General features: G+C 42.7%; 1 protein-coding gene across 2 annotated transcripts in view; it reads right to left on the minus strand.

Moving 5' to 3' along the window:
* WIPF3 (WAS/WASL interacting protein family member 3) overlaps positions 1 to 24,331 on the minus strand; it is an 89,334-nt gene that overhangs the window by 43,186 nt on the left and 21,817 nt on the right. Inside the window, exon 2 of one of the 2 annotated variants that reach the window (XM_088445410.1) lies at positions 9,856 to 9,970. The exons of the other annotated variant lie outside the window; for it this stretch is intronic. Coding sequence (XP_088301536.1) covers positions 9,856 to 9,939 — 84 coding nt within the window. The 5' untranslated portion in view covers positions 9,940 to 9,970. The remainder of the gene's footprint in view (positions 1 to 9,855; positions 9,971 to 24,331) is intronic. 2 annotated transcript variants of the gene reach the window in all.

Consider the following 24,331-nt stretch of genomic DNA (forward strand, 5'->3'; position numbering starts at 1 on the left):
CATGCTGAAAAGGAGCTGGAAAAACTGATTCAATTTGACCTTTTTACACTTTGGACTTCCCTGCCGCTCCCTCCTCTCAGAGCTCACAGCTCTGTAGTAGGTTACATTATTGTGCCACAAGAACATCTTTCTTCCTGTTCCCCTGCTGTTCCCGGAGAGATAAGCTCTACACAGCAGAACAGAATACAATGAGCCAGAAGCTCTTGTCCTCCCTCAGTGTTCCAAACACTCTACTTTTGTTTTTAACATTATGAGCCATATTCAATATGAGCCGAGCCGAGCCGCGAAACTGAAACAGGCGGAAAGTGCTGTCAGATTTGGGGAAATCAGTCTGACACCCCCCAAAAGATGCTCTGACATGGGGGTTCACTATGATACCCCATCCGATTTGACTTGCTGAAGGTATTTGGGGTTTTTAAATGGGTTCAATAGCTGCTAAATAGCGTTTTTCAATATGTGGTGCAGAATAGTATTCAGGAGTATTTTTTGGGGGTACTTGAAAATGGGAGTCTGCATATTTAAAAGTTGCTAAAGTGTAGGTTTAAAAATCGTGAAAAGTCCACCTGCTGCAAGCACCTGCAATAAAAAAAACACTTGGGGCATACTTGGGGACCCCCCGAGAGTCAAGTTCGCTAGTTTTTAACTTTGTACCCCAACTTTTTTTTTTCGTCCCCTTTCTCAAAGTAGTTTTTTGGGGTGTACTTAAGTGTTTTTTATTTTTATTTTTTTACACAGTTTACCTTTGGGGGACTGTCTGAAGGCTGCAGGGGGGTTCCTGCAATGTTGCACCCCAAAACCCCAATTCTGCACTTTTTTCCGCCTGCTATTCATAGGCGAAACTTTTTCGCCTAGTACATTGCATTGACTTTCCGCCTAGGCGGAAAATCCTTCAAATTGAATACGGGGTAAAACCAAAACAGGTGAAAATGACGTCACCCGCGAAAAAGTTCCACCAAAAACACTCGAAAACGGCTTTTCGCTCCAAATTGAATACGGGCTTAAATATCGCTGGACAAAAACAGAGTAGCAAAACACCAAATTAACCCAATGGCTTGTTAAACGTATTAATTAGTGGGAGAATAACAAAGATGAGAAGCCAGACATAAAAGAGGTTTATAAGACGATCCAGCTTATTGTCCCAAGTACCAAGTTAAGTGGGACACGTTCAATTACATCTAGTCTCTCTGCCAGTCCTGTTGCCTGCACCATCCCGAATAGCACATGCCTATTGGAGGAAGGCGGGTAGAGGGGGGAGAGGGGGGCCTCATGAAAACCAACACCATCAGAAGATGCTGTTAGCTGCTTTGTCCAAAAGGTGAAAGCCCAGCTGAAGATGGATCATCTCCTTACCTCCCCCTTGCTTGTATAGCTTCACATGAGCAGTAGCAGTAGGTAGCATGCCATGGAAGTACAGTGATAACTATCACTATACTGTAACCTCTTCGATGGGACAGCATCTTATCAAATGTGAGGTCCCTGTAAGAGTTTCATAATTAATAGTTCCAGTAATTCATTACTGGGAATAGTAGCGACAGATCAATAACAAATGTTCTTTGATGCTTAGAAAGGATAAGGAGACTGATAAGAGATGCACTTAGGCGTAAATTAATGTCATTGGCGTATAAAGTATATTTCCAATTTAACTGACCTATATGGAATCTTGCTACATTATCATTGAGAATTAAGAATAACCTGAGCAAGAGGCTCCATTGCTAGAGACAAAGTGTACTCCTGCCTTGTACTTCTGTTGATCTGAAATGGATTAGATTTAAAGTTAACCATTTTCATTTTGGCAAAAGAACACAGGGCCTGATTCAGAGCCGCTCGTAAGCGGCCGCTCGCTCCGAGCGATGTTCGCACATCTGCGCATGCGTATGGGTCGTAATGCGCATGCGCCAACCAGTCATTGCGGTTGGAAATCGTGCGCTCGCAAAACAGCCTGCTAATTTGAGTGACAGAATGAGGCGTTTGTGGGTGGTAACAGGGGAAGGTGCTTGAAAACGGGGAGTGGAGATCCGAACGCAGGCGTGCCAAACGGTCAAAATGGGCGTTTAATGGGAGTGCATAATTAACAAAGCAGCATCATCGACCACGTCACTTAATTGTCTTTTAGCCTGAACTGCTCGCAGTGATTGCGGGAAGTAAAACCTACAAGCACTGCGAGCAGTTCAGACGCCTTTCGATGTACTCGATTAATCTAATAAATAGCGGAGATGACGTATGATGCGAACGGCCAGGGGGCGTCTTTACAAAATAGCGAGTGCATGTTTCGTTCGCTCGCTCAGACATAGAGGCGTCAACAGACCGGAAAGAGCGAGCGCTCAATTTAAATAGCCGGCCCCTTATTCTGAACGACCGTTCGCAAATAGCGTCCGGCTCTGAATCAGGCCCACTAAGCGCTGTCATTCACAAAAGAATTGTAAGGGTCAATGGTCCAAATTTGATTGAGTAACAATATCCTCATTCTTCCTGGATGGATCATTGTACTTGAGATCAGGAAGTGGCATTACACATGTGTGCATGCTGATTGGTGACTATTTCACTAATATACAGTACAATGCATATTCTCTGGTGTTGAAATATATGTTATTTTTAATATGATATTTTATATCTTTTTTTCTAGTGTTTACCCTGATGGAACATTGAGGAAATTGTTACTCAAATTCGGACCATTGACACTAATGGATGACAGCTCTAAGGGAGGAATTCAATTCTGTTTACCCATGGCTGATAGTTCCGGGCGCCAACAGAACAATTTAATTGTTGCTCTGTTCAGGCGCGTACAGCCGCGGGAGCACACATTTCTGCTCACAGCCCCCTGGACAAGCAAGCAGAAACGTGCAATAAGTCTGGAGTTTGGGCACTCAAAGAAGGACTTTAGATGGGTTTAGGAGTTTTATACGGCTAAACCCTGTCTATTTGGGCGCAACATACGTGATGTGCATGGGAGCCCAAAAACAGTTGAATAGCGCACCCCGATCTCCCGTCACTTTAGACAGGAGATAGGGTGTGATCAAAAAAATTAAAAAATCCCCACCATAAGTGTCCAATACCATTGTTTTTATTCTTAATTGGGAGTTGTGGAGTCCTTCTGGTTTAGGTCCAAGCTGCAGTCAGTAGTTGGAACGTAAGCTATAGACATACATTGTATTAGTCTTGGCATTTGGGGAGCTGTCACACCAAACATGGGATAAGCCCTTCAAGACTGGAGGGTTTCTACTCCTAACTAACCAGTCCAATGTTTACATTTCTCTATTAATTGCATTATATTTTTTTATTTTGTAGACTGCAAATGTAAAGTTCATAATATTTTTTTGGTCATTTATAGTATAATCGTATAAAATTCCTTTTCATTTCTGGGAATATGTAACATATACATTATTCAATATTTTTTTTCCCTGGTCTCTTTGACAAAATGAGCTTAAAATTTATTATGTGACTTCTATATTTTACAGGAATACTGAATACAGTCATGTGAAAAAGATACTGCACCCTCTTTCAGATCTGTGTCACATATCAGGTCATTGTCAGTAGTTTTCTCATCCTACAGTTTGCCAAGTCTTGTATAACTACAGAGTGCATCAATAACTTAGAGTAATAATTTCCTGTATTACTTTTTCTGCCTCTTACATTGTATTTGAAGATTTTTGGCTTATGGCTCTTCACACCATTGTTTAGGTTCATTGATGCTTGAGGGCATTCACTTTTACACAGCTCTCTAAAGTCTTGCCCCAGCATCACAATGAGGTATGATTTTTGACATGGCCATTCCAAAACCTTGCTTCTTTTCTTTTTCAGGTATTCAGTTATGGATTTGTTGGTGTGCTTAAACTCATTGTCCTGTTACTTAGTCCAATTTCAGTCTAAAACTATAAATAGAAATTCCTGGTGCTCTGGCTTTCTCAAAACTACTCTCTCCTGAAAGCCATACGTGTTCAGTCTTTTTATGATGGTAGTCCCAAACTTTAACATTTACAGTGTTGACAGATGTCTCTAGATCTCTGAGTTAGCAGCTCATATATCAAGATATCTTGTTTATTGTTATGGACACACTAAGGGCCCGTGACGTGCGGTGAGGTCAATAGCTGGGGAGGTACACATGGAGATGGGTCTGAGTGCTGGGAGTCTGTCTCACACCCTACTCACTGTGACTCTCCCCTCACTACACTAAGCTTCAGTGTCCATTGATTCTACTACCTGCATCATTGTGTCTTCACTTGGTTTTGCTGACTGAGCTCTGATATCAAATACTGAAGTGCACTTCCAGGTCACATGACGCATCCAAGGTGTCCATCAGTGCTCAATGCACGCCCCCCATACTCAGAGGCATGCCTCTATTAACTCTCTTTCTGTGCGGCTTACTGCCCGTGGTGTGGCCCCGCCCCCAGCTCTGCAAGCAGTGTCTGACTATACAGAAGTGAGGCTGAGCTGTTGCTGTCCCATCTCTCGTCTCCCTGCAGTCCCAGGGAGCTCCACAAAGCTGGTGAGTGTTAACTATAAAAATTATTGCAATAAGCAAAGAAGATGTTTATAAGTAAAAAATATCTTCTTTGTATTATTCTAATCATTTTTATATCAAATCTCATGACTATCACAGGGGAGGCTCTGTCTACCCTGACTGCACGTCCCTGGCAAGTGTGTACTTACTATCCACACATAGCTTCTTCATGTTGTCTTATTATTTAGCTGAATAAATAATGACAAAGAAAAATCTGAGTTATTTGTCACAAAATATTAGATTGAGATAATTTAGGATGTGGTGAGGACAAGATGAGTGCTAATAATGTACTAATAATAAAAAAAACACAGATTTGAAAGAGGGTGTGCTTTATTTTTCATGAAAACAAATGTTATATTTAAATCGGTTTGTGTATGGGTATTTTTTTTCTCCTTTTTATTCCCTTTTTTCATTAATGTTTTTATGTTTAATGTTTTGGGGGTTTTTTTGCAGTAAGGTTTCCTTAATCTTATAGGGCGGGATGCATGATGCATCGCATTCGGGATGCGATGCATCCCGCCACCTTTCGCATGCATGCCGGTGTTAGCTACGCCGCTAAGCATGAAGAAAATCACAAAAGACAGCTCTCTCGGTAAGAACTGTCCTATGTCTATGACGCAGAAGTCCCTCTGTCGTCCTTCTGCGCATGTGCAGAAGGACGCATGCGCCATGTGGGGTGCGGGGAGGGGTCCAATTGTAAGAATATTGGGCCTGATTCGGAGGTGGACATATATGTGGCCGCCTAAGCGTCTTTGTACGCAGCGGCTGTGCAAAAATATGTAAAAGCCGCAGGAGGTGTCTTGTACAAAAAGACACCCGTTACCGGCTTCTCTGATCCGCTGCATGCATTCGAACACAGCACCGGATTAACATCACGACCATCAGTCACAGCATCAGACCTCTGAGTAGTGAGTATCCCTCAGGTTACTCGGAATGTCCAGCAAAACTACGCCTCTGGGGGCAGTGAAACTACGTCTGAGGATGCAGACACATACTTTGGTACGCTCAGAAACCGGGGCCGACACTCCCCTGTTTTCTTGAATGCTCCCCGTATCCTCCCTGAAACTCATTCAGCTTGTCAATCAGCCTGCAGCTAACAAGGCACTGCGACTGGAGCCGCAATACCAACGCGAAACATGGTCACTTTGGCCTCGGCGCATGCGCAGTCCCGGAGACATCAGTCAATTGCAACCGAATCGGGACTGTGTCTGGGGCTGAATCATCCTCATAGTTTGCTCTGAATTAAAGTAATAAAGCTGCAACAAGGATAACCCCTTCCCTGCCAGTGAGACAGTCAAAATTATGTTGGGGGAGGGCCCAACATCCCGATGGGGGAGACCTTTTTGCAATTGCCAATCAATAGCCTGGCTAAAAGCGACATAATAAGACAGTGGAAAATGATAAACCATCCTCAAGTGTTGTAAAATTAAAACATGTACTTGATCATTAGCCTGCAAATAAAAGAAAAGGGAGAACAGGAGTGGGAAGGAGATGATGAGCAAACTGAAACAAGATAGAACTAAAACAGAAATACTAAGAATGAAAGTACAGTCAGCGAGACTACACAGGAGAAGCTTTCATCCATTGCATACACACATGTTCCCAAAGCTGTTACAGATGCGAGACCTAGCTTCTAGCTGGAGAAAGCAATATGTTCAAGACCACACAAAGGGATTGGATAGGAGTCTCCAATAATCTTTAGTCTATAAGGTGGTAGTTATATTATACCTGGATACTACAGAAGGTATGCAGTTGGGAAGCCAGCAGACCTAATCCCGTCAGCCAGCTTCCCGACTGTCATATCCCGGCAAGGGTCTAAAGGCAGGCGTCGATATGCCGATGCCTGTCATTAGACATATGCCGGGAGCCCGACGCCTGGCATCCCAATCGAACGGACGCTGGGTGCAGTGCACGGATAGTCGCGGGTGGGGTAAGGGTTAGGTTTAGGGTTCCCGGGCAGGACTTAGGGTTAGGCACCCCCCCGGGGGACTTAGGTGTAGGCAGCGGGGAAGGGGGGATTAGGTTTAGGCACTTAGAGGGGGGATTAGGGTTAGGTACTGGGGGGGAGGAGGTTAGGGTTAGGGGGTAGAATTAGGTTAGCTAATACTTACCTGAGGACGATCGTAATTTCCACTGCTGCCAGGATGCTGGTGTCGGGATTCCAATAAATCATACCGATTCCCTACAGAATACATAACTCATTCACTGTAAAAAAAAATTTAATATTTGAAAGTCAAACTTTCCATCCATCCCATGTTGTAGGATATAAAATAACTTTAACAGATATAATTTATTTGTACTCTCCACTGTTTGACAACCCAACTGCAGTTCTTAAATAAGATGGTACAGCAGTAGGCTTAGGATAGGCATAACCATAAGCACTAGAATGGAGATCGTTGCCCCTGGATTGCATGCGCCCCATAAGGCATATTATTACAGTAGCTGATGAGAGCATGAGATGCCAGGCAGCCTCCTGCAGACCAAAGGCGTTTCTGATTGTAATAAGTATAAGTCACACTCCTTAACAAAAACCTTAACAAAAAAAAAAGCAAAGAAAGGAAATTGAAAGATAAACAGTTTGCTGGTCCAGCTGCCAAGAGGTGACTTAGTTCTAAAGCACTTTTCCATATGTCCTAGAGGACAGTTGAGCATTTTCAGGGAATGACTATTTTTGTACCTAAACTACAAGGAGAAATAGAAAAGCTGTGAGTGACTATCCATTACTATATCACCAGCACAAGACAACTGGAGGAACAGCAAATGGAGCCATCTGTCACATTCCTCTGTTATATGAGAGGTGAGACAGAACTGGGATGTTATTCAAGAAACACCCTGCGCTAAAGTCATTGTTTTCACAGCTAACTGCAACAACTGCCTGCAATGAATAGGAAGGAAACAGAGAAAATGTACTCACATATTGGCACCTCGTTCTCAAATTCATGTTTTGCACACAATGTTTCCAAACAACATATTTCAAGGATATAAATAAGAACATTAATCTTTAACTTGGTATAATATATCCAAAATATATAGGGGTCTATTTACTAAGAGTGTTAGGAGATAAAGTGAAAAGTGATAAAGTACCAGCCAATTAGCTCCTAACTGCCATTTCACAGGCTATGTTTGAAAAATGACAGTTAGGAGCTGATTGGCTTGTACCTTATCACCGTTCACTTTATCTCCTAACACTGCTTAGTAAATAGACCCCATAGGGTCTGATTCAGAGATAGATGTAGTTGCAGACTCGACTGCTTATTTTTAAGAGACTGTGACTGTGGGCCTGATTCAGACCCGCTCGCAAGCGCTTGAGCGCTCGCGAGCGGGTCGATGGTGTGCTCTGCGTACGCGCAGCGGCCACACTGCGCGTGCACAAGCCCCGGAGCGAGAGAGAAATTCTCTCGCTCTGTGGCTCACTACAAAAGGGGCGTCTGTCGATGTTGATTGACAGCTTGCCCCGTTTTGTAGGCGTGGCGGGGGGGTGGTTTCACAAACGGAGGCGTTCCCATGCGAACGCCTGCCGTTTGACGGGCGGCCCCAGTGATGTCAGAGGGAGAGCTTCTGGCTGGCTCTATTAAAGCCAGAAGCTCTCTGGGGCTTGCGGCCAAGAGACCCTACCACAAGGTTCTCGTCGCAAGCCCTGATGGTCGCGATGGTCTTGACCATCGCGACTATCATCCTGGCCGCTCGCACCCACATTCACCCACAGCTATGCGAGCGGCCAGGAGGCTGCACAAAAAAACAAACAAACACCCTGATACAGAGCGAACGCTCTTTCAGAGCATCCGGCTCTGAATCAGGGCCAGTATCTTTATGCTCATTCCACAGCTAATGATCTTCCTACTGAGATGCCCACCGGCTGCGGCGCTAATTCGTCACTGTGCGTATTGCAACGCACCATCGAAGATTACACCAGCCCTATGGAGGCCCAGAATCTCTGTCTGAATATGGCCGCCTGTATCAGTGCATAGCTTGTTACGAAGACCCATATCCCGGTTCCAATAGAGAACTATGGGGATGGTGTTAGTGACAGTTTACATCTGAGATATCTCTGGTGTTATTGCAGTAATTGCAGTCTTCCCTTCATGCAGGAAACAGTGGTAATCGTGTCACCAACACTTCCCGCCTGTCGCTAGAATTGTATTATGGCGCACAGGAATAGTGTGGAAACGTTTAGCAGGTGATGTAGATTCCATGTTGGTGGCGTTTCAAGTGTAGAACAGTCATCACTGTACAATTCATACACGTAGCAGTACAATGACTGACGTGCATTCATTAAACATTTCCATCCATCAGACATTTTGTGGGTTACAGCAGTATTCAGCTTATCAATTACAACATACAATATACACGATTTTGTAGCACAAGGTGATGTAGAACTTGAAAGAAGCTATCAGGTATTTTGTTTTTGGGGAAGGGGGGTCTACTTTGTGGAAGTAAAAGATTCATGTACCTGAATAAAAACAGATCATAACCATTTTGCTCTTGCTGTTTATACACTCATTCCTCTCCCTCCCCTTCAAGGGGCCGGATTAAGAGTTCCTGGAAAAATTGCTACTAAAACAAACTCAGAAATGTGTGTGAACAGGTGATTTGTACATGTGGGCTGCACAAGATGCATGCAACGTAATATCCAGTGGAGAGATTTTGCCAGAGTATATGCCAAGACATATATGGCCGTCATCATCATCATCATCAACTTGATGTACATAAAAAATTTCAGTTACCCCACCTCACCCCCAAAGAAATAAAAAGAATAACCAGCACCGCTGCTATAGCCTATGCTGATACTACTTTATATAGTAATATTTATGTGACTTGTAACTACAGTTTTGGCACCTCCAGCACCAGTACTGCCAGGAAGAGGCCCACTGTTATTCAGCATAGGCAGGTTTGCACACTTGCATTTAGTGTGTATCTGTCATTTTATAATGTGAGTATTTATTCTACTCCTTCCTGAACATTATTAAATATACCTGATACCGCACATTACAGGTTACATATTGCAGTGTCACCAAGCGTATTGTACATATTACACAGTTCATATATTCATATTATGGAACATATGCCCATACTGCGCAGCCATAATAACACGCTGGGACCTGTATATATAATGCTACACCGTTATCACAAGTGAAATCTATAATTTCTCACTCTCTTTCTTTCACAGCTAGATAGATGTAAGTAACAAGTAAGTCATTGTGTATTCCACAGGTCACTGTATGTCTACCCTTACTGTAATTATGTATGCACAGGTTTAGTGCTGGAATCCTTTACCCTGTAGTGCCAACAAACAGAAACACGAGGGGCGCAGCCCAGGAGTTGTCTGAGTCTTGTTGTGTGAACTGAGAAGAGCATACCTGGGAAAACGCAGGTGGTGGAGGTGCTGCAGGTGGCCTACCTGGTGGAGGTGGCGGAGGAGGTGGTGGTGGAGGCACTGGCATGATTCTGTTTCCTCGCAACTACTTGTCAGCCCTGGAAGGTAACAGATCACAAAAAGATGTAGTTAGTACAAAATGCCCATTGCAACTAAATTGAGATTAAATTGCATAAAATTTTCACTGCCACATGGGCATAGTCTGGAGTTCCCAGTGACAGCTTCCTCTGACCTTATGGTGGCCACAAGCACCCACTGGCCTTTCATACCACTAGGCCAGAACACTGAGCGATAGAATTAGCATACACTTTGTTCACGGATGTAGTTTGCCAAATTGAACAAGATGTTTGGTGCCAAGATGAGCAGCTGTATCTCTTGTGACTCCATGGATTTCTATTGGACATCTGTGATATCTTGGAGCGTTGTGATATGGGGACAACAGTCGGATATTGCTTGTGATATTGCTGTGTGTGACAAACTTATAGAACAAGTGCAAGTCTGTGACATTTATTAAAAATTCCAAAAGAATTTAGAAATATTCAGATTTGAACCTATATTTCTATTGTGCAACAATTAGTTGGATACAGACAAATTGTATGATTCTATTTTTCCTTGTCAATGTACACAACTCAGGGCCAGATTATTCATAAAGCGGAACAGGCTGCTGCTTAGGACCCAGTGAGACCTAGGGGGCCCGCCTGCCGACATCGCGTCTTGAAGTCAGTTTGCTTTCTATGTCACTCAGATAAGAGCAAGGAAGGGGGTGCGGCTGCGAGCAGGGAAGGTATTGAGCTGTTATGGTCCTGTCCTGCGTCTCTGACCTTTGACGTCCTTGAGGGATATTCAATTAGCCACGATAAAGAAAAGATCTGAGATGGAGAAGGGACAGGTTGTATAAGTGATAGTTGCAGAAGAAACAGTCTGTGTGGAGAAGAGCTGTAAACTAAGCTTCCATTACTTAATTTCTTATCATTTGTATAACATGCATTCATACTTATGTTGAGATTTCACATACAAATATACATACAAAGCTTGGGGAATGCACCCCTCTTGGCATTCAGGTCGGTAAACCACTTGCGGCCCTTGACCATTCACCAAGACCTGCCAAGTGGCCCCCCAGCTGAGATAACTGCCCACCCCTGCACTACACAGACAGAAGTTGAAATATTACATAAATAGCAACATGAAAAGTATTTACCAAGATAATTCTGCTGTTATCATATAATACCGCAGCTATCATCCACAAGCAAGGAACATCCACCGTGCCTATTCCAGGTAAAGGGGCCTATCCATTAGTAGATAAATTTGAACGATGAACGATTTATAGTTCAGTCTTTCAATTTATCTGCTAATGGATAGGCTCTGAACGATGAAAATGCGCACTCCCGCGGCCGACAAATTTGGTCTTTTGTCTTTCCAACAGGTTGGTCAATTATTGTTTATTGCTGACAGATATTAGAAATATATCTGTCGCGGTGAACGACGAACAATTTTTTTGAATGAAAATGAATAGAGACAGAAAAAAAAAATCCACTCCCAGAATGATGTCATGCAATATCGTTCGTCGTTTGCAAAAATCTGTCATGTACATGACAGATATCTGTCACAGCAGCCCCAGGCATTTTCAAAAGATAAATCTTTTGTCTTTTGTCTTTCAGAAAGATCTGCTTTAGTTCTGGGTGACCTAGTATTAAATCTGTTAACAACATAACCTAATTTAGACCAGATCAATAACTTTTTTCTACCACAGACACAATATAATCACAAATATTCATCTTAACAGAAATTCTATGTTAAACGGTGCCCATAGTTTTATATTTCACTATAAATTGGTACAACGTGATAAAGTTTGTCAGCACTATGCGTTTCAATATCATGTTTATTCAAGCAAATACCTGTAATACATTATTACACAGAGAAAGTAAAATCACTGCTTGCAAAAGATCAAAGTAAATATTACAAGTATAACCATTATATAAAACTGGTTACTTTATACTCATTTACAAAACCAAACCTGTAATTAGCAGGTAATTGTATGAATCCACATACAGCTGCAAGTAATGCCAGGACATGTTTAATGTAAATGGCCAAGCTGTTTGTTGTAATTAAGTAAAATTACATTTTGGTACAATTACCTGTAATTAATATCTCATGTTGTAAATATCAGATTATGTAACTCTTACGTGCAAGAGAGTTGTCTTTCTTATATTTCACATGTTTCATGAATATAGGGTTAGCACTATAACTATTACAATTATGGCTTTATTTAGAGGCTTTTTTCACAGCTACTCATTCTTCTCTCTGTGGTCTCCTGTTTTTCGTTCACTTTTACTTTCTCATACACAAGTAAGGAGAAAGAGAGCAGAACGTTATGCAATATTAGATGGCATGCTCCTCACCACAGCTTATAGCAAAATCCTTATGCCATTGGCATACACAGCTGAAATCAGCATTGTTGGGGGAGAAACAAAGGTTACTTACTTCCTGCTTTCTCACCATCATAGCATGTAACTCCTCCCTTTAATCACTACCCAGCGCTCACTGTATAAGGCAGGGGTTTTAAACGCCAGCACTCAAGCAGGGCCGTACTAGGTGTCTGCGTCTGGTGCTACAACAAAGAGCGCAGGGCGGGTGGCACTGTTGCTGCCCACAGGCCTTGCTTCTGGGCAGCGGGGTGCCTGGAATGGAACCCTGCAACCAGTAACGCTATGGCACTGCCATCCGTTGCGTCCTTCGGACACTACAGACAGGCACCCTGCCGTGTATACAGCTGCACAGAGCGTCTCCTTGATGTTTCGTGCACTGCCGCACTTACGGGTGCTGGCTGGTCCCTCCACCTATACACGACATCATGCGCAAAGGGGGCAGGGCCGGCACAGAGCGCATTAGAGCCCTGTTGTGGCACTGCCCTCGAGTACCACCAACAGGTCATGTTTTGTGAGTAATACCCCTTTTCCACTGCCTAAAAAACCCGGGTAATTGCAGTGTCTACCCGGGACTCAGCTCAGTGAAAACGACTCCAAGGAGAAAAATCCCAGGTCTACTGACCCAGGATTTCTTCCCCGGTATCGAGCAGCGATAAAACTCGGTAACACTGCAGTGGAAACAGTTATTACCCGGGTTTTTTGACCCAGGTAATTGCAAAAGCAGCTGATTGGTCCTTTCAGGGTGCTGGCTGCTGATGTAATCACCCAGAGACCAGAGGAGAAGCCTGAATAAAGGATGTCATTAAATGTGGATGTCATTAAAAATTACCTGAATAAAGGAAATTTTTAATGAAATCCACAGGTTTTGCTGGGCTTACCCGGGTTCAGTGGAAACGGAGGTGACCCTGTAAAAACCCCGCACGAGGGTGCAGTGGAAACGTGGTCAAAGCCGGGTACGACCCGGGAAAATGCAGAGTAAAAAAAATCTCGGGTCAGACCCGGGATTTTGGTGGAAAAGGGGTGTTAATCTATTTTGCTGAGTCAATAATCATCCCACCTGCTTCCACAGACAGAAATCCTCAAACTATGACTTGTTGGGAAAACTTAGAACAGGATGTAGTGAAGACGGTGGAAACGCCTACCGCCGGCTCCCCGACTGTGAAATCCCGGCAGGGGACTAATCATTATCCACCCGGCGAAATCCCAATGCCCGGCATACCGAACGAAGGTAAGCCGGGCGTTGAGAGTGGACAGCCGCGTTGGGGGGGGAGGGTTAGGTTTAGGGGCTAGGCTATTGTTAGGTACCGCTGGGATAGCCTCTTTACCTGCCCTGTCGGAATCTGCGCTGTTCAGCCTGCCGGTGTCGGAATTTGAACCGCCGGGCTCACGTCATTCATACCACACCCTTTAAAACCACTGGTGTAAGGTATGGTAGTGGATATGGCAAATATTAATATTAAATAAATGTGGATAATTATGTGTATATTATTTAAAATAATAATAAATACTTAAAGTAATATGTATATACACTGTATAATGTATATTTTATAAAAAAATATAAAAATGTGTTAAATAAATGGCAATATTAAAAATAGTATTAATTACTTTTCAATAAATTCTCACTATAGATACATGGAAAAAAATAAAAAATAAAAAATAAAATATTATATATATATATATATATATATATATATATATATAATATATATATACAGTCCAGAAATAGGCGTCACTCACGGCGTCTTGATAAATCAAACTTCACATGCTCGTTATATATGAATCAACGTTTCAGGACTCTTTAATGGTCCCTTCGTTAGAAATTCTTGCAGAGGGGTTATAAAAGAACAGATTTAATCAAACAAAGAGATAAAGCCTTAAAACAATCCAGAGCTTCTCTGTTATCACCCAAGAATAAAACTGCTAAAGGTGATAGGATCCCTTGGGTTAACCATTTTAGCTCTGGTAGTCGGTTGGTATCTCAAACCACCAAAAAATATTGGCCCATAATCAGTAGTGATTCTGAATTAACATCATTACATCATAAATCGATTATGCACAGTTATAAAAGGGGACGTAGTCTCAAGGACATTCTAGTGAAACCAGATGTAACTTCTAAGAATGTAACAACCTCAGAAGGTAATTTCCTTAGGACTAAGAAACAGGGATGTTTTAGATACCCCAATTGCACGACATGCAATTATATGGTCAGCGGCAGTAGTTTCCATCATCCGCATACAGGCAGAAAATACAACATCCTATATTACTTGACATGCTCAACAAAATTTGTGATCTACATGATCACGTGCCCATGTAGCAAATGCTATGTGGGCAAAACGGAACGTATGTTCAAAGAGCGCATGGCGCTACATAGAAGCGCCATTAGAAGTGCTTTAAACAAAGGCCAAAGTGTCCAACCAGTTGCCAAGCACTTCATGGAGGCAAAACACAATCTTTCGAGCCTACGCTACAGAATCATAGATCATGTTCCACCAAATATACGTGGGGGTTACAGAGCTAAAAAACTACTCCAGTTAGAAACTAGCTGGATTTTCAAACTAGAAACAATGTCACCTAAGGGACTTAACGAGCAAATCAATTTTCAATGTTTCTTGTGATATTATGTATATGTATTACCATTCATTAGCCAGAGTTTATTTAGTCATGAGTTTGCATTTAGGATATATATGAATTGGAGACAGTACTATAGATATTTCCTCACGATATTTATTATATAGTGAGAATACATGTGCTAATAATGTCACAAAATGTAATTATTTAATATTATAAGTACTATGATATTAATTTTTCCACATTAATTATTATGTGGCTATAGTCAGATTGCCTTATTATTTTTTCAGGGTTGGCAGATGTATAGTACATGTATTACCACTTAGTACTTCACCCATTGCTTGGTAATTTGTTGTGACATTTTCTGTATTTTGACACTTGCAGGCTTCCGTAGCCATAGTTTTCTATGTTACCATGGTGATGGGGAGCACTCCCACTGTGACGTCATATTAGTGGTGTCTGAGCGCGAAATACAGCGGGCTTTTTCACTGGGTGTTGTTTGTATTTAAGGTAAGTGTTTGTTATTTATCTTTTTGTATCCTGATGAAGGGACCATTAAAGAGTCCTGAAACGTTGATTCATATATAACGAGCATGTGAAGTTTTATTTATCAAGACGCCGTGAGTGACGACTATTTCTGGACTGCAAATATTCCTCCCCACACCAGGAGAGGTAATAAGGAAGGCACCGGGCGCAATACATTATTTCCTTATGTGAGGAGTGCCGGCATGTTGGAATATATATATATATATATATATATATATATATATATATATATACATACATACATACATGCATACATACACACACACACACACTTACACATACATACAGAAAGAGACAGAGAACATAAAAATTAAAACTGACACCCTCCTGCAATCAACCATTTTGGATTTGAATCAATCCATCCCTAATGATGGATTTATTAAATTCCGAAACATTTGTTTTTAGTACTGTGTCACTTTTAAGTTTTGGAAGCCTGCTGATGCCACTTTATTGCCTTCTTCCAGAGACGGTGAGTGGTCTTGAATACAGACATTTTAGTGCATCAATTCCATGCAATGTAATGTTACCTTTTGCTTCCTACAGTAAAATCTTTTTAAATAGACCCCTGAATAAAAAGTGATATTCTCATCTACTTGTTGTTGGACACAATGCACCTCAGTTACAAAGTGTAAAATAGCTGAATGCAGTACAGGCGTACCTAAATCTCTACCAAAGCGCATGTAGTTAGAGGTTTACTCGGCCAATGAGAGAAAAGGTGGGGTGAGGGCATTCCTGCAAAGTTCAAGTAAGTGCACTGGGATACAAGGCTTAGGGCCATCAGGGCCATATGAAGGACCACGTGGGCTCAGAGATAGATAAAGGGGGGGGGGGAAGGGCTCCGGACAGCAGCACCACAGCTAGGGCAGGAAGAAGGGGATCACTGCTGCCAGCGTTGCCAGAGATGAGGCTCTGGTGTCTGCCCATGCGGTAGGTAGAACCTGGGCTGCTGCTGCCTCATGGATGTGCGAGGGAAGGGGGCACACAGTAGGCACAGCCAAGGGGTCGGTGCTGATAAGATTGGGAGTGCCAAAGGAGATTGTGTGGGCCCCCTGTCTTAGGTGCCCTGGGCCCACAAGGCAAATTCTGGCCATGCATGGACCAGGGGCTGAAAATATTCAAGCACCTATACTGAGAAAGGGAGGACCTGTGACCAGTACTGTGTGGGTGTGTACAGGGCCACGTGGGCGTGTAAGCCCCCTACACTATCAGCTCCAATGTCTCCCTAAATACATAAAAATTTACAAATTGCATAATTCTGTTAGCAAACCATAAATAAAATTTTAATACTTGTGATTTGTGGCCAACTGTGAAGCCATCTAGGCAGCTGGTCATCGCAAAGCTGCCATGATGATTGGCAGAGCCGGATTGGCCGTTAAAGTCACCGGGATGATTTCCGGTGGGCCGACCGGACTGTGGGGCCGCCTGTCACCCCTCCCCAGTACTGCATCTCTTACCCCTGGCCTTGATTGACAGCCCCAGCCTGTGAGAAGCCCCGCCCCCTGTAGCGCGTCTTGTGCTTTGGTCCTTCTTGCATGGTTAACACAGCCCACACGCGTCACTAATCGGGGGCCTTCTTGCATGATTGACAGCTTGCCAGTGCCTGTCAGCGGCCCACCCCCAGTATCACATCCATTCCATCACTCAGCCAGTGCCTTCACAGTCACTAGCAGCCCGCCAGCCCCTGGAGGGACTGTTAAGCCCCAATAGCAAAACAAATGATTAATGTCTCTAAAAGAGACATCTTCCTGTCACATAGCATTGACGGCGGCAGCGGCTCTTATTAGCCGCCAACGCCGCCCACTATTCCCAACCCCACTGTGCCTCATAGGCTGCCTGCCACTGAGGCTCAGTGACAGGCTGCCCAGGCAACCTATACCGAGCAGTGTGTGAGAGCTCCGCTGTGCCTGTCTCTCTGAGCACAGATGCCTGGTCCCAGTATTCCTCCCCTCTAGGTGCCAGATCAGATGCCAGGCTTCCAGTTTGTATTGTGAGGCTGCAACTGTGATATATACTCTAATGCAAATTTGTAACTGTACAGTCAGGTCCATAAATATTGGGACATTGACAGAATTTTCAGATTTTGGCCTCTATTCACCACCACAATGGTTTTGAAATGAAACAAACAAGATGTGCTTTAACTGCAGACTTTCAGATGTAATTTGAGGGTAATTACATCCAAATCGGGTGCACGGTGTAGGAATTACAACGGTTTCAACTCAAAAGCTATTTCATGGACAGGTGTGGGCTATTCCCTCGTTATTTCATTATCAATTAAGCAGGTAAAAGGTCTGGAGTTGATTCTAGGTGTGACATTTGCATTTGGAATCAGTTGCTGTCAACTCTCAATATGAGATCCAAAGAGCTGTCACTATCAGTGAAGCAAGCCATCATGGACATGACTGTATATATGAGTATACAGTCAGGTGCATAAATAATGGGACATTGACAGAATTTTCATATTTTGGCCTCTATTCACACCACAATGGCTTTGAAATGAAGCAAACAAGATGTGACTTAACTGCAGACTTTCAGATTTAATTTGAGGGTAATTACATCCAAATCAGGGGAACGGTGTAGGAATTACAACGGTTTCTATATGTGCCTCCCACTTTTTAAGGGGCCAAAAGTAATGGGCAAACTAAACAATCCTAAATCTAGCTTTCACTTTTTAATATTTTGTTGCAAATCCTTTGCAGGCAATTACAGCCTGAAGTCTGGAATGCATAGACATCACCAGACGCTGGGTTTCATCCCTGGTGATGCTCTGCCAGGCCTCTACTGCAAATGTCTTCAGTTCCTACTTGTTCTTGGGGCATTTTCCTTTCAGTTTTGTCTTCATCAAGTGAAATGCATGCTCAATCGGATTCAGGTCAGGGGATTGACTTGGCCATTGCATAACATTCCACTTTTTAGCCTTAAAAAACTCTTTGGTTGCTTTTGCAGTATGCTTCGAGTCATTGTCCATCTGCACTGTAAAGCGCCATCCAATGAGTTCTGAAGCATTTGACTGAATATGAGCATATAATATTGCCCTAAACACTTTAGAATTAATTCTGCTGCTTTTGTCAGCAGTTACATCATCAATAAATACAAGGGAACCAGTTCCATTGGCAGCCATACATGCCCACACCATGACACTACCACAACCATGCTTCACTAATGAGGTGGTATGTTTTGGATCATGAGCAGTTCCTTTCCTTCTCCATACTCTTCTCTTCCCATCACTCTGGTATAAGTTGATCTTTGTCTCATCTGTCCATAGGATGTTGTTCCAGAACTGTAATGGCTTTTTTAGATGTTGTTTGGCAAACTCTAATTTGGTCTTCCTGTTTTTGAGGCTCACCAATGGTTTACATCTTGTGGTGAACCCTCTATATTCACTCTTGTGAAGTCTTCTCTTGATTGTTGACTTTGACACATATACACCTACCTCCTGGAGAGTGTTCTTGATTTGGCCAACTGTTGTGAAGGGGTTTTTCTTCACCAGGGAAATAATTCTTCTGTCATCCACCACAGTTGTTTTCCATGGTCTTCCGGGTCTTTTGGTGTTTCTGAGCTCTCCGGTGTGTTCTTTCTTTTTAAGAATGTTCCAAACAGTTGATTTGGCCACACCTAATGTTTTTGCTATCTCTCTGATGGGTTTGTTTTGATTTTTCAGCCTAATGATGGCTTGCTTCACTGATAGTGACAGCTCTTTGGATCTCATGTTGAGAGTTGATAGTAACTGATTACAAAAACCAAATGTCACACCTAGAATCAACTCCAGACCTTTTACCTGCTTAATTGATAATGAAATAACGAGGGAATAGCCCACACCTGTCCATGAAATAGCTTTTGAGTTGATAGTCCCATTACTTTTGGCCCCTGAAAAAGTGGGAAGCATATATAGAAACCGTTGTAATTCCTACACCGTTCACCTGATTTGGATGTAATTACCCTCAAATTAAATCTGAAAGTCTGCAGTTAAAGCACATCTTGTTTTGTTTCATTTCAAAGCCAATGTGGTGGTGAATAGAGGCCAAAATATGAAAATTCTGTCAATGTCCCAATATTTATGCACCTGACTGTATGTATGTACCTACAGTATGTTTATGTGTATCTTGTTTTTGTTTATAGATATGTGTACCTATAGATATGAGTGCATGTATGGGCCAGATGCACTAAGCTCTGAAAAGTGATAAAGTGGAGAGTGATAAACCGCCAGCCAATCAGCTCTCAACTGTCATTTTTCAAACACAGCCTGTAACATGACAGTTAGGAGCTGAGTGGCTGGTAATTTCTCACTCTGCACTTTATCACTTTTCAGAGCTTCATACATCTCCCCTATGTACCTACCTGTATGTATATGTGTATCTGTATGTATGTTACCTATGTGTATTTGTATATGTATATGCGTGTCTGTATTTAATGTATATTTGTATCTGGTAACTGTATATGGATATGAGTGTCTATATGCGCATGTTTGTACCTATGCATACAAGTGTCTGTATGTATGTAGAAATGTGTACATATATGGCTGTCTGGTATTCGTATACAGCCATACTAATGTATATATATATATATATATATATATATATAAAATAAAAGATACAGCGACAGGCATCTCTAATAATGAAAGTGCAAGTGCAATAAATATATAAAAATAAAAACAATTTATTCCAAGTTTATACAGATATAGTGGCACAAACAAACAATAAGAAGACAATATGAACGCACAGAATAATAAACAAATATGAAATTGATCCTTTAAAAGTGTCAAACTGTTGCAGAGTTTAGTTAAAAGGACCTTATTAAAATGAAAACTTATTAGCCATGTGCTTATTTAAAAATACAATGCATAAAAAGTCTCAGCACTGTGATATTAAATAAAGTGCAAACAGTCAATAGTATATATTGCACAACCCCAATAGTATATACTAAAAGCAAATAAATATATGCAGAGAATCAGGTTTATAACCAGCAACTAATTTAAAATTTCTTATCTTAGTAGCTCATAAAGGCAAGAGTACAGCTACCCAACGCGTTTCATCCAATGGGACTGGATCAGCAAGGGAAAGGTAGTTGTATAACTCCACTTCTTAAAAGTTTTTATTAAAGCTACTGTACCAGAACACACATATTTCCCCAGAGGGGCTATAAACATTAGCTACATTACAATCCACTGCTCTTGGTAAAATCTTCCCCTCCCCTCATACACACTCTATATCCTCCCTTTCCTCCTGTCTGTTTCATTCCTCTATCACAGTCCTACCACTCCTTCCCTTTCCCTCTCGCCTTCACCTGCTGTATCCCCCTACTATGGTCCTAACTAAATTGACTTTGATATGTGCGTGTGTAAAAATGAAAAGGTTTTCTGTACTAGGACAGGAATGGCTGTGTCTGATTGTATAGCTCTGCATTATATGATGGGAATTAGTGCAAGCTGTCCAAGTTGTGGCCCCACATCAGAGCGGAGTGTTCCAGGCTTATTTTTTTGCTTCTACGCGTCTGATATCTCTAACTGATTTATATTACATAGTGGTTGAGCATGAAAGGCTGACGCTGTTGTGTCTAACTTATTATTCTGGCATGGGATGGATTTCACTCTGCATTAAGGGGCTGATTCAGAGATATACTGTAGCACAGCCGCTGCGTCTTTGTGAAATTATGCTAAAGACGCAGGAGGCATCTTAAGCAAGAGACACCCACTGGAGGCTTCTCTTATCCGCTGCTGCATCAGAACAACTGCGTAATCATCAGACATCTGAGTAACCCTTAGGTTACTCACATTGTCTAGAAAAATTACAATGTCGGAGCCAGTGAAGCTGTGTCCAAGGACACAGCCATTTGGCTTTGGCATGCCCAGAAAACGGCGCAGACACCCCCGCATCAGCATGTCAATCATGATACGGCTTTTGGGACACAGTGAGTAATCTTGCAGAATGAGACCTGCACATGCACAGATCTCTAATCCCACCTACTTTGCTGTTGGCTCCGCCTACAGTTGATTTGGTGTCACCTATTTGAGGCCACTTACAGAGATTTTCCCAGGTTCACTTTTAATCCCCAATACGCCCCTGATGATGTTTATGTGGAGGCATGGAGCTGTAGTTCAATCTGGAAAATGATATTACTGTAACAAGATATATGGTTTGAAGCGGTAACATTTTAGGGGCATTTATTACAGAAGAACACACAGCCAGTTCTACTTTACAACAACCACTTTTACACCAGCTCTGAGCACTGTACTGTATATACTTTTAATGGGATGCATTTGGCTCTACGGCACTTCTGCTAATCTACTTTACCTAATGTAAAAATAGATCTGCAAACACAGAATAGTGTAACACGTAAGACAAGCAGTCCCAACATCCCCGCACTCATGAAGCGCTTATCAATGGAAGACACTCCACTGACCCCCAATCAATTCACCTGCAGTAAAGGGATGTAGTCTGAAATACTGACCGCCGACTTCCCGACTGTCAAATCCCAGCATGGGACTAATGATAAGCGTCGAAATCCCGACGCCTATCATTATCCACCCGCCGAAATCCTGATGCCCGGTATACCGTACGAAAGTAAGCCGGGCATCGAGAGCGGACAGCCGCGCGGGGGGTTAAGTTCAGGGGCTCCAGGGGGGACTTAGGGTTAGCCCCCCCCTGGGAAGGTTAGGCTAGGGGAAAGGGGGGTTAGGGTTAGACACCCCCGGGGGGAGGTTAGGGGTAGACACCCCCCGGTAGGGTTAGCTTGCGGGTGCGGGGAGGGAGGGGCTTAGGTTTAGGCACCCCCGAGGGGAGGTTAAGCACTAGTGGGGGAGGTTAGGGTTAGGCACCCCTAAGGGAGGGTTAGGGGGCGGAAAGGGGGAGGGATAGTATACTTACCTGCCCTGCCAGGATTTTGACCGCCAGATGTTCATTCAAATCACACCCGCAATAAATGCATGTATGCAAAGCAGGTAGTGCTCCTAAAACATCAGTTGCACCACAAACGCTCCTAACCACAAGCTCAAGTCTGGGTTTCCATTCCCAAAATCCATTTGCATTCATTTAACAGAGTTAAAATGTGCCAGTAACAACATGATTTATTACATGAATGAGCAACAGATCTAAATGTTTTAAAGATTATAAGGTACAGCAAGACAAGCTGTATAAATTCCACCTCCTATCTCACAGAACAGCTGAATACACAGAGGAACAGGATATCTGCACTTGTCACTGACAGCAGTCTTGTTGGCAGACATGAATGTGAAAGCAAAAGTGAAAATCAAATATGGCTTAGTGGCACCGGAATTTTAAATAAAGTTAGCTGTATTTGTAGTCTTGAACATGTTTATGTACACAAATGTTACGCGGGAGGCAGTCACCATGTAGACAATCACTATATCTACACTAGTCACAATGCACATAACCTTCAAGATTTGAAGACTGTTTGTGTGGAAGAATGGGCCAAAATCACACCTGAGCAATTCATGCAACTAGTTTCTCCATACAGGAGGCGTCTTGAAGCTGTCATTACCAACAAAGGCTTTTGTACAAAGTAGTAAATACATTTCAGTAAGCGTGTTCAATACATTTTCCCTGTGTCATTTCACATTATTACACATAACTTCATTTATGAACATCTATGGTTTGATTTCTTTGCATGTGTGGATTGCATGGGTTGTTGCTGATATTTGGTGAACATTTCATTACAATAGCCCCATTACAAATATATTTACTGAGAAAAATGCTGATGTGTTCAATACTTATTTTACCCGCTGTATATGTGTATAGGTAAAAGTGCAACACGTGTAAAGCACATCGCTAAAGCAAATGTTCTTTGTCAACAAGTAGTTAATCTGCAATGACTATATGACCAGGAGTGAGCACAGTACATGGAAATAGGCTACTGCATTCCTTTACAGGGAGCTCCTCATAAAGATACATAAATAATTCATTTAATGAATAGAGGGCCTGATTCAGAGCCGCTCGTAAGCAGACGCTCGTTCGCTCCGAGCGATGTTCGCACATCTGCGCATGCGTATGGGTTGTAATGCGCATGCGCCAACTAGTCAGTGCGGCCGGAAATCGTGTGCTTGCAAAATAGCGAATGCCTGCTAATTTGAGTGACAGGATGAGGCGTTTGTGGGTGGTAACAGGGGAAGGTGCTTGAAAACGGGGAGTGGAGATCCGAATGCAGGCGTGCCAAACGGTCAAAACGGGCGTTTTAAGGGTGTGCATAATTAACAAAGCAGCGTCATCGACCACGTCAGTTGGTTGTCTTTTAGCCTGAACTGCTCGCATGATTGCGGTAGGAAAATGCTACCACAAGAATAGCGAGCAGTTCATACGCCTTTCGATGTACTCTATTAATCTAATAAATAGCGGAGATGATGTATGATGCGAGCGGCCAAGGGGCGTCTTTACAAAATAGCGAGCGCATGTTTCGTTCGCTCGCTCAGACATAGAGGCGTCAACAGACCGCAAAGAGCGAGCGCTCAATTTAAATAGCCAGCCCCTTTTTCTGAACGAGCGTCCGCAAATAGCGTCCGGCTCTGAATCAGGCCCAGAGTCCTAACTCGGTGAAGCTTCTTTATATCACATGATCTGCTGGGATTGTCGCTCCACTCACAATAGTAGTTATGTGAATCAGATTTGGATACATTGGAGTCTGTCTGGCAGGGCAGGAGGAGTGTGGCAGTGTGGGCCAGTGAAAGCAGGAGTGTCGGGGATCAACAGCTGCTGTCCCAGAGACAGATGCAACACCCCCCCCACCAATAAAAAATAAATACCTAATAATAATCATCTCCTAAATTGGGTGGAGCGGTAGCACTTTCTAATATAAATGTAGTTTTATGCTCATATTTCCATGATTCAGGGAGGCAGTATTGACATATAGCCTTCTTTTCTATCTGCATTGCAAAAACAGCTTTTGTGCCATTGGTGGTAGGTATCAGGTTTT

The sequence above is a fragment of the Taudactylus pleione genome, unplaced genomic scaffold (assembly GCF_031769625.1).
Source record: "Taudactylus pleione unplaced genomic scaffold, aTauple2 ptg000380l, whole genome shotgun sequence".
NCBI lineage: Eukaryota > Metazoa > Chordata > Amphibia > Anura > Myobatrachidae > Taudactylus > Taudactylus pleione.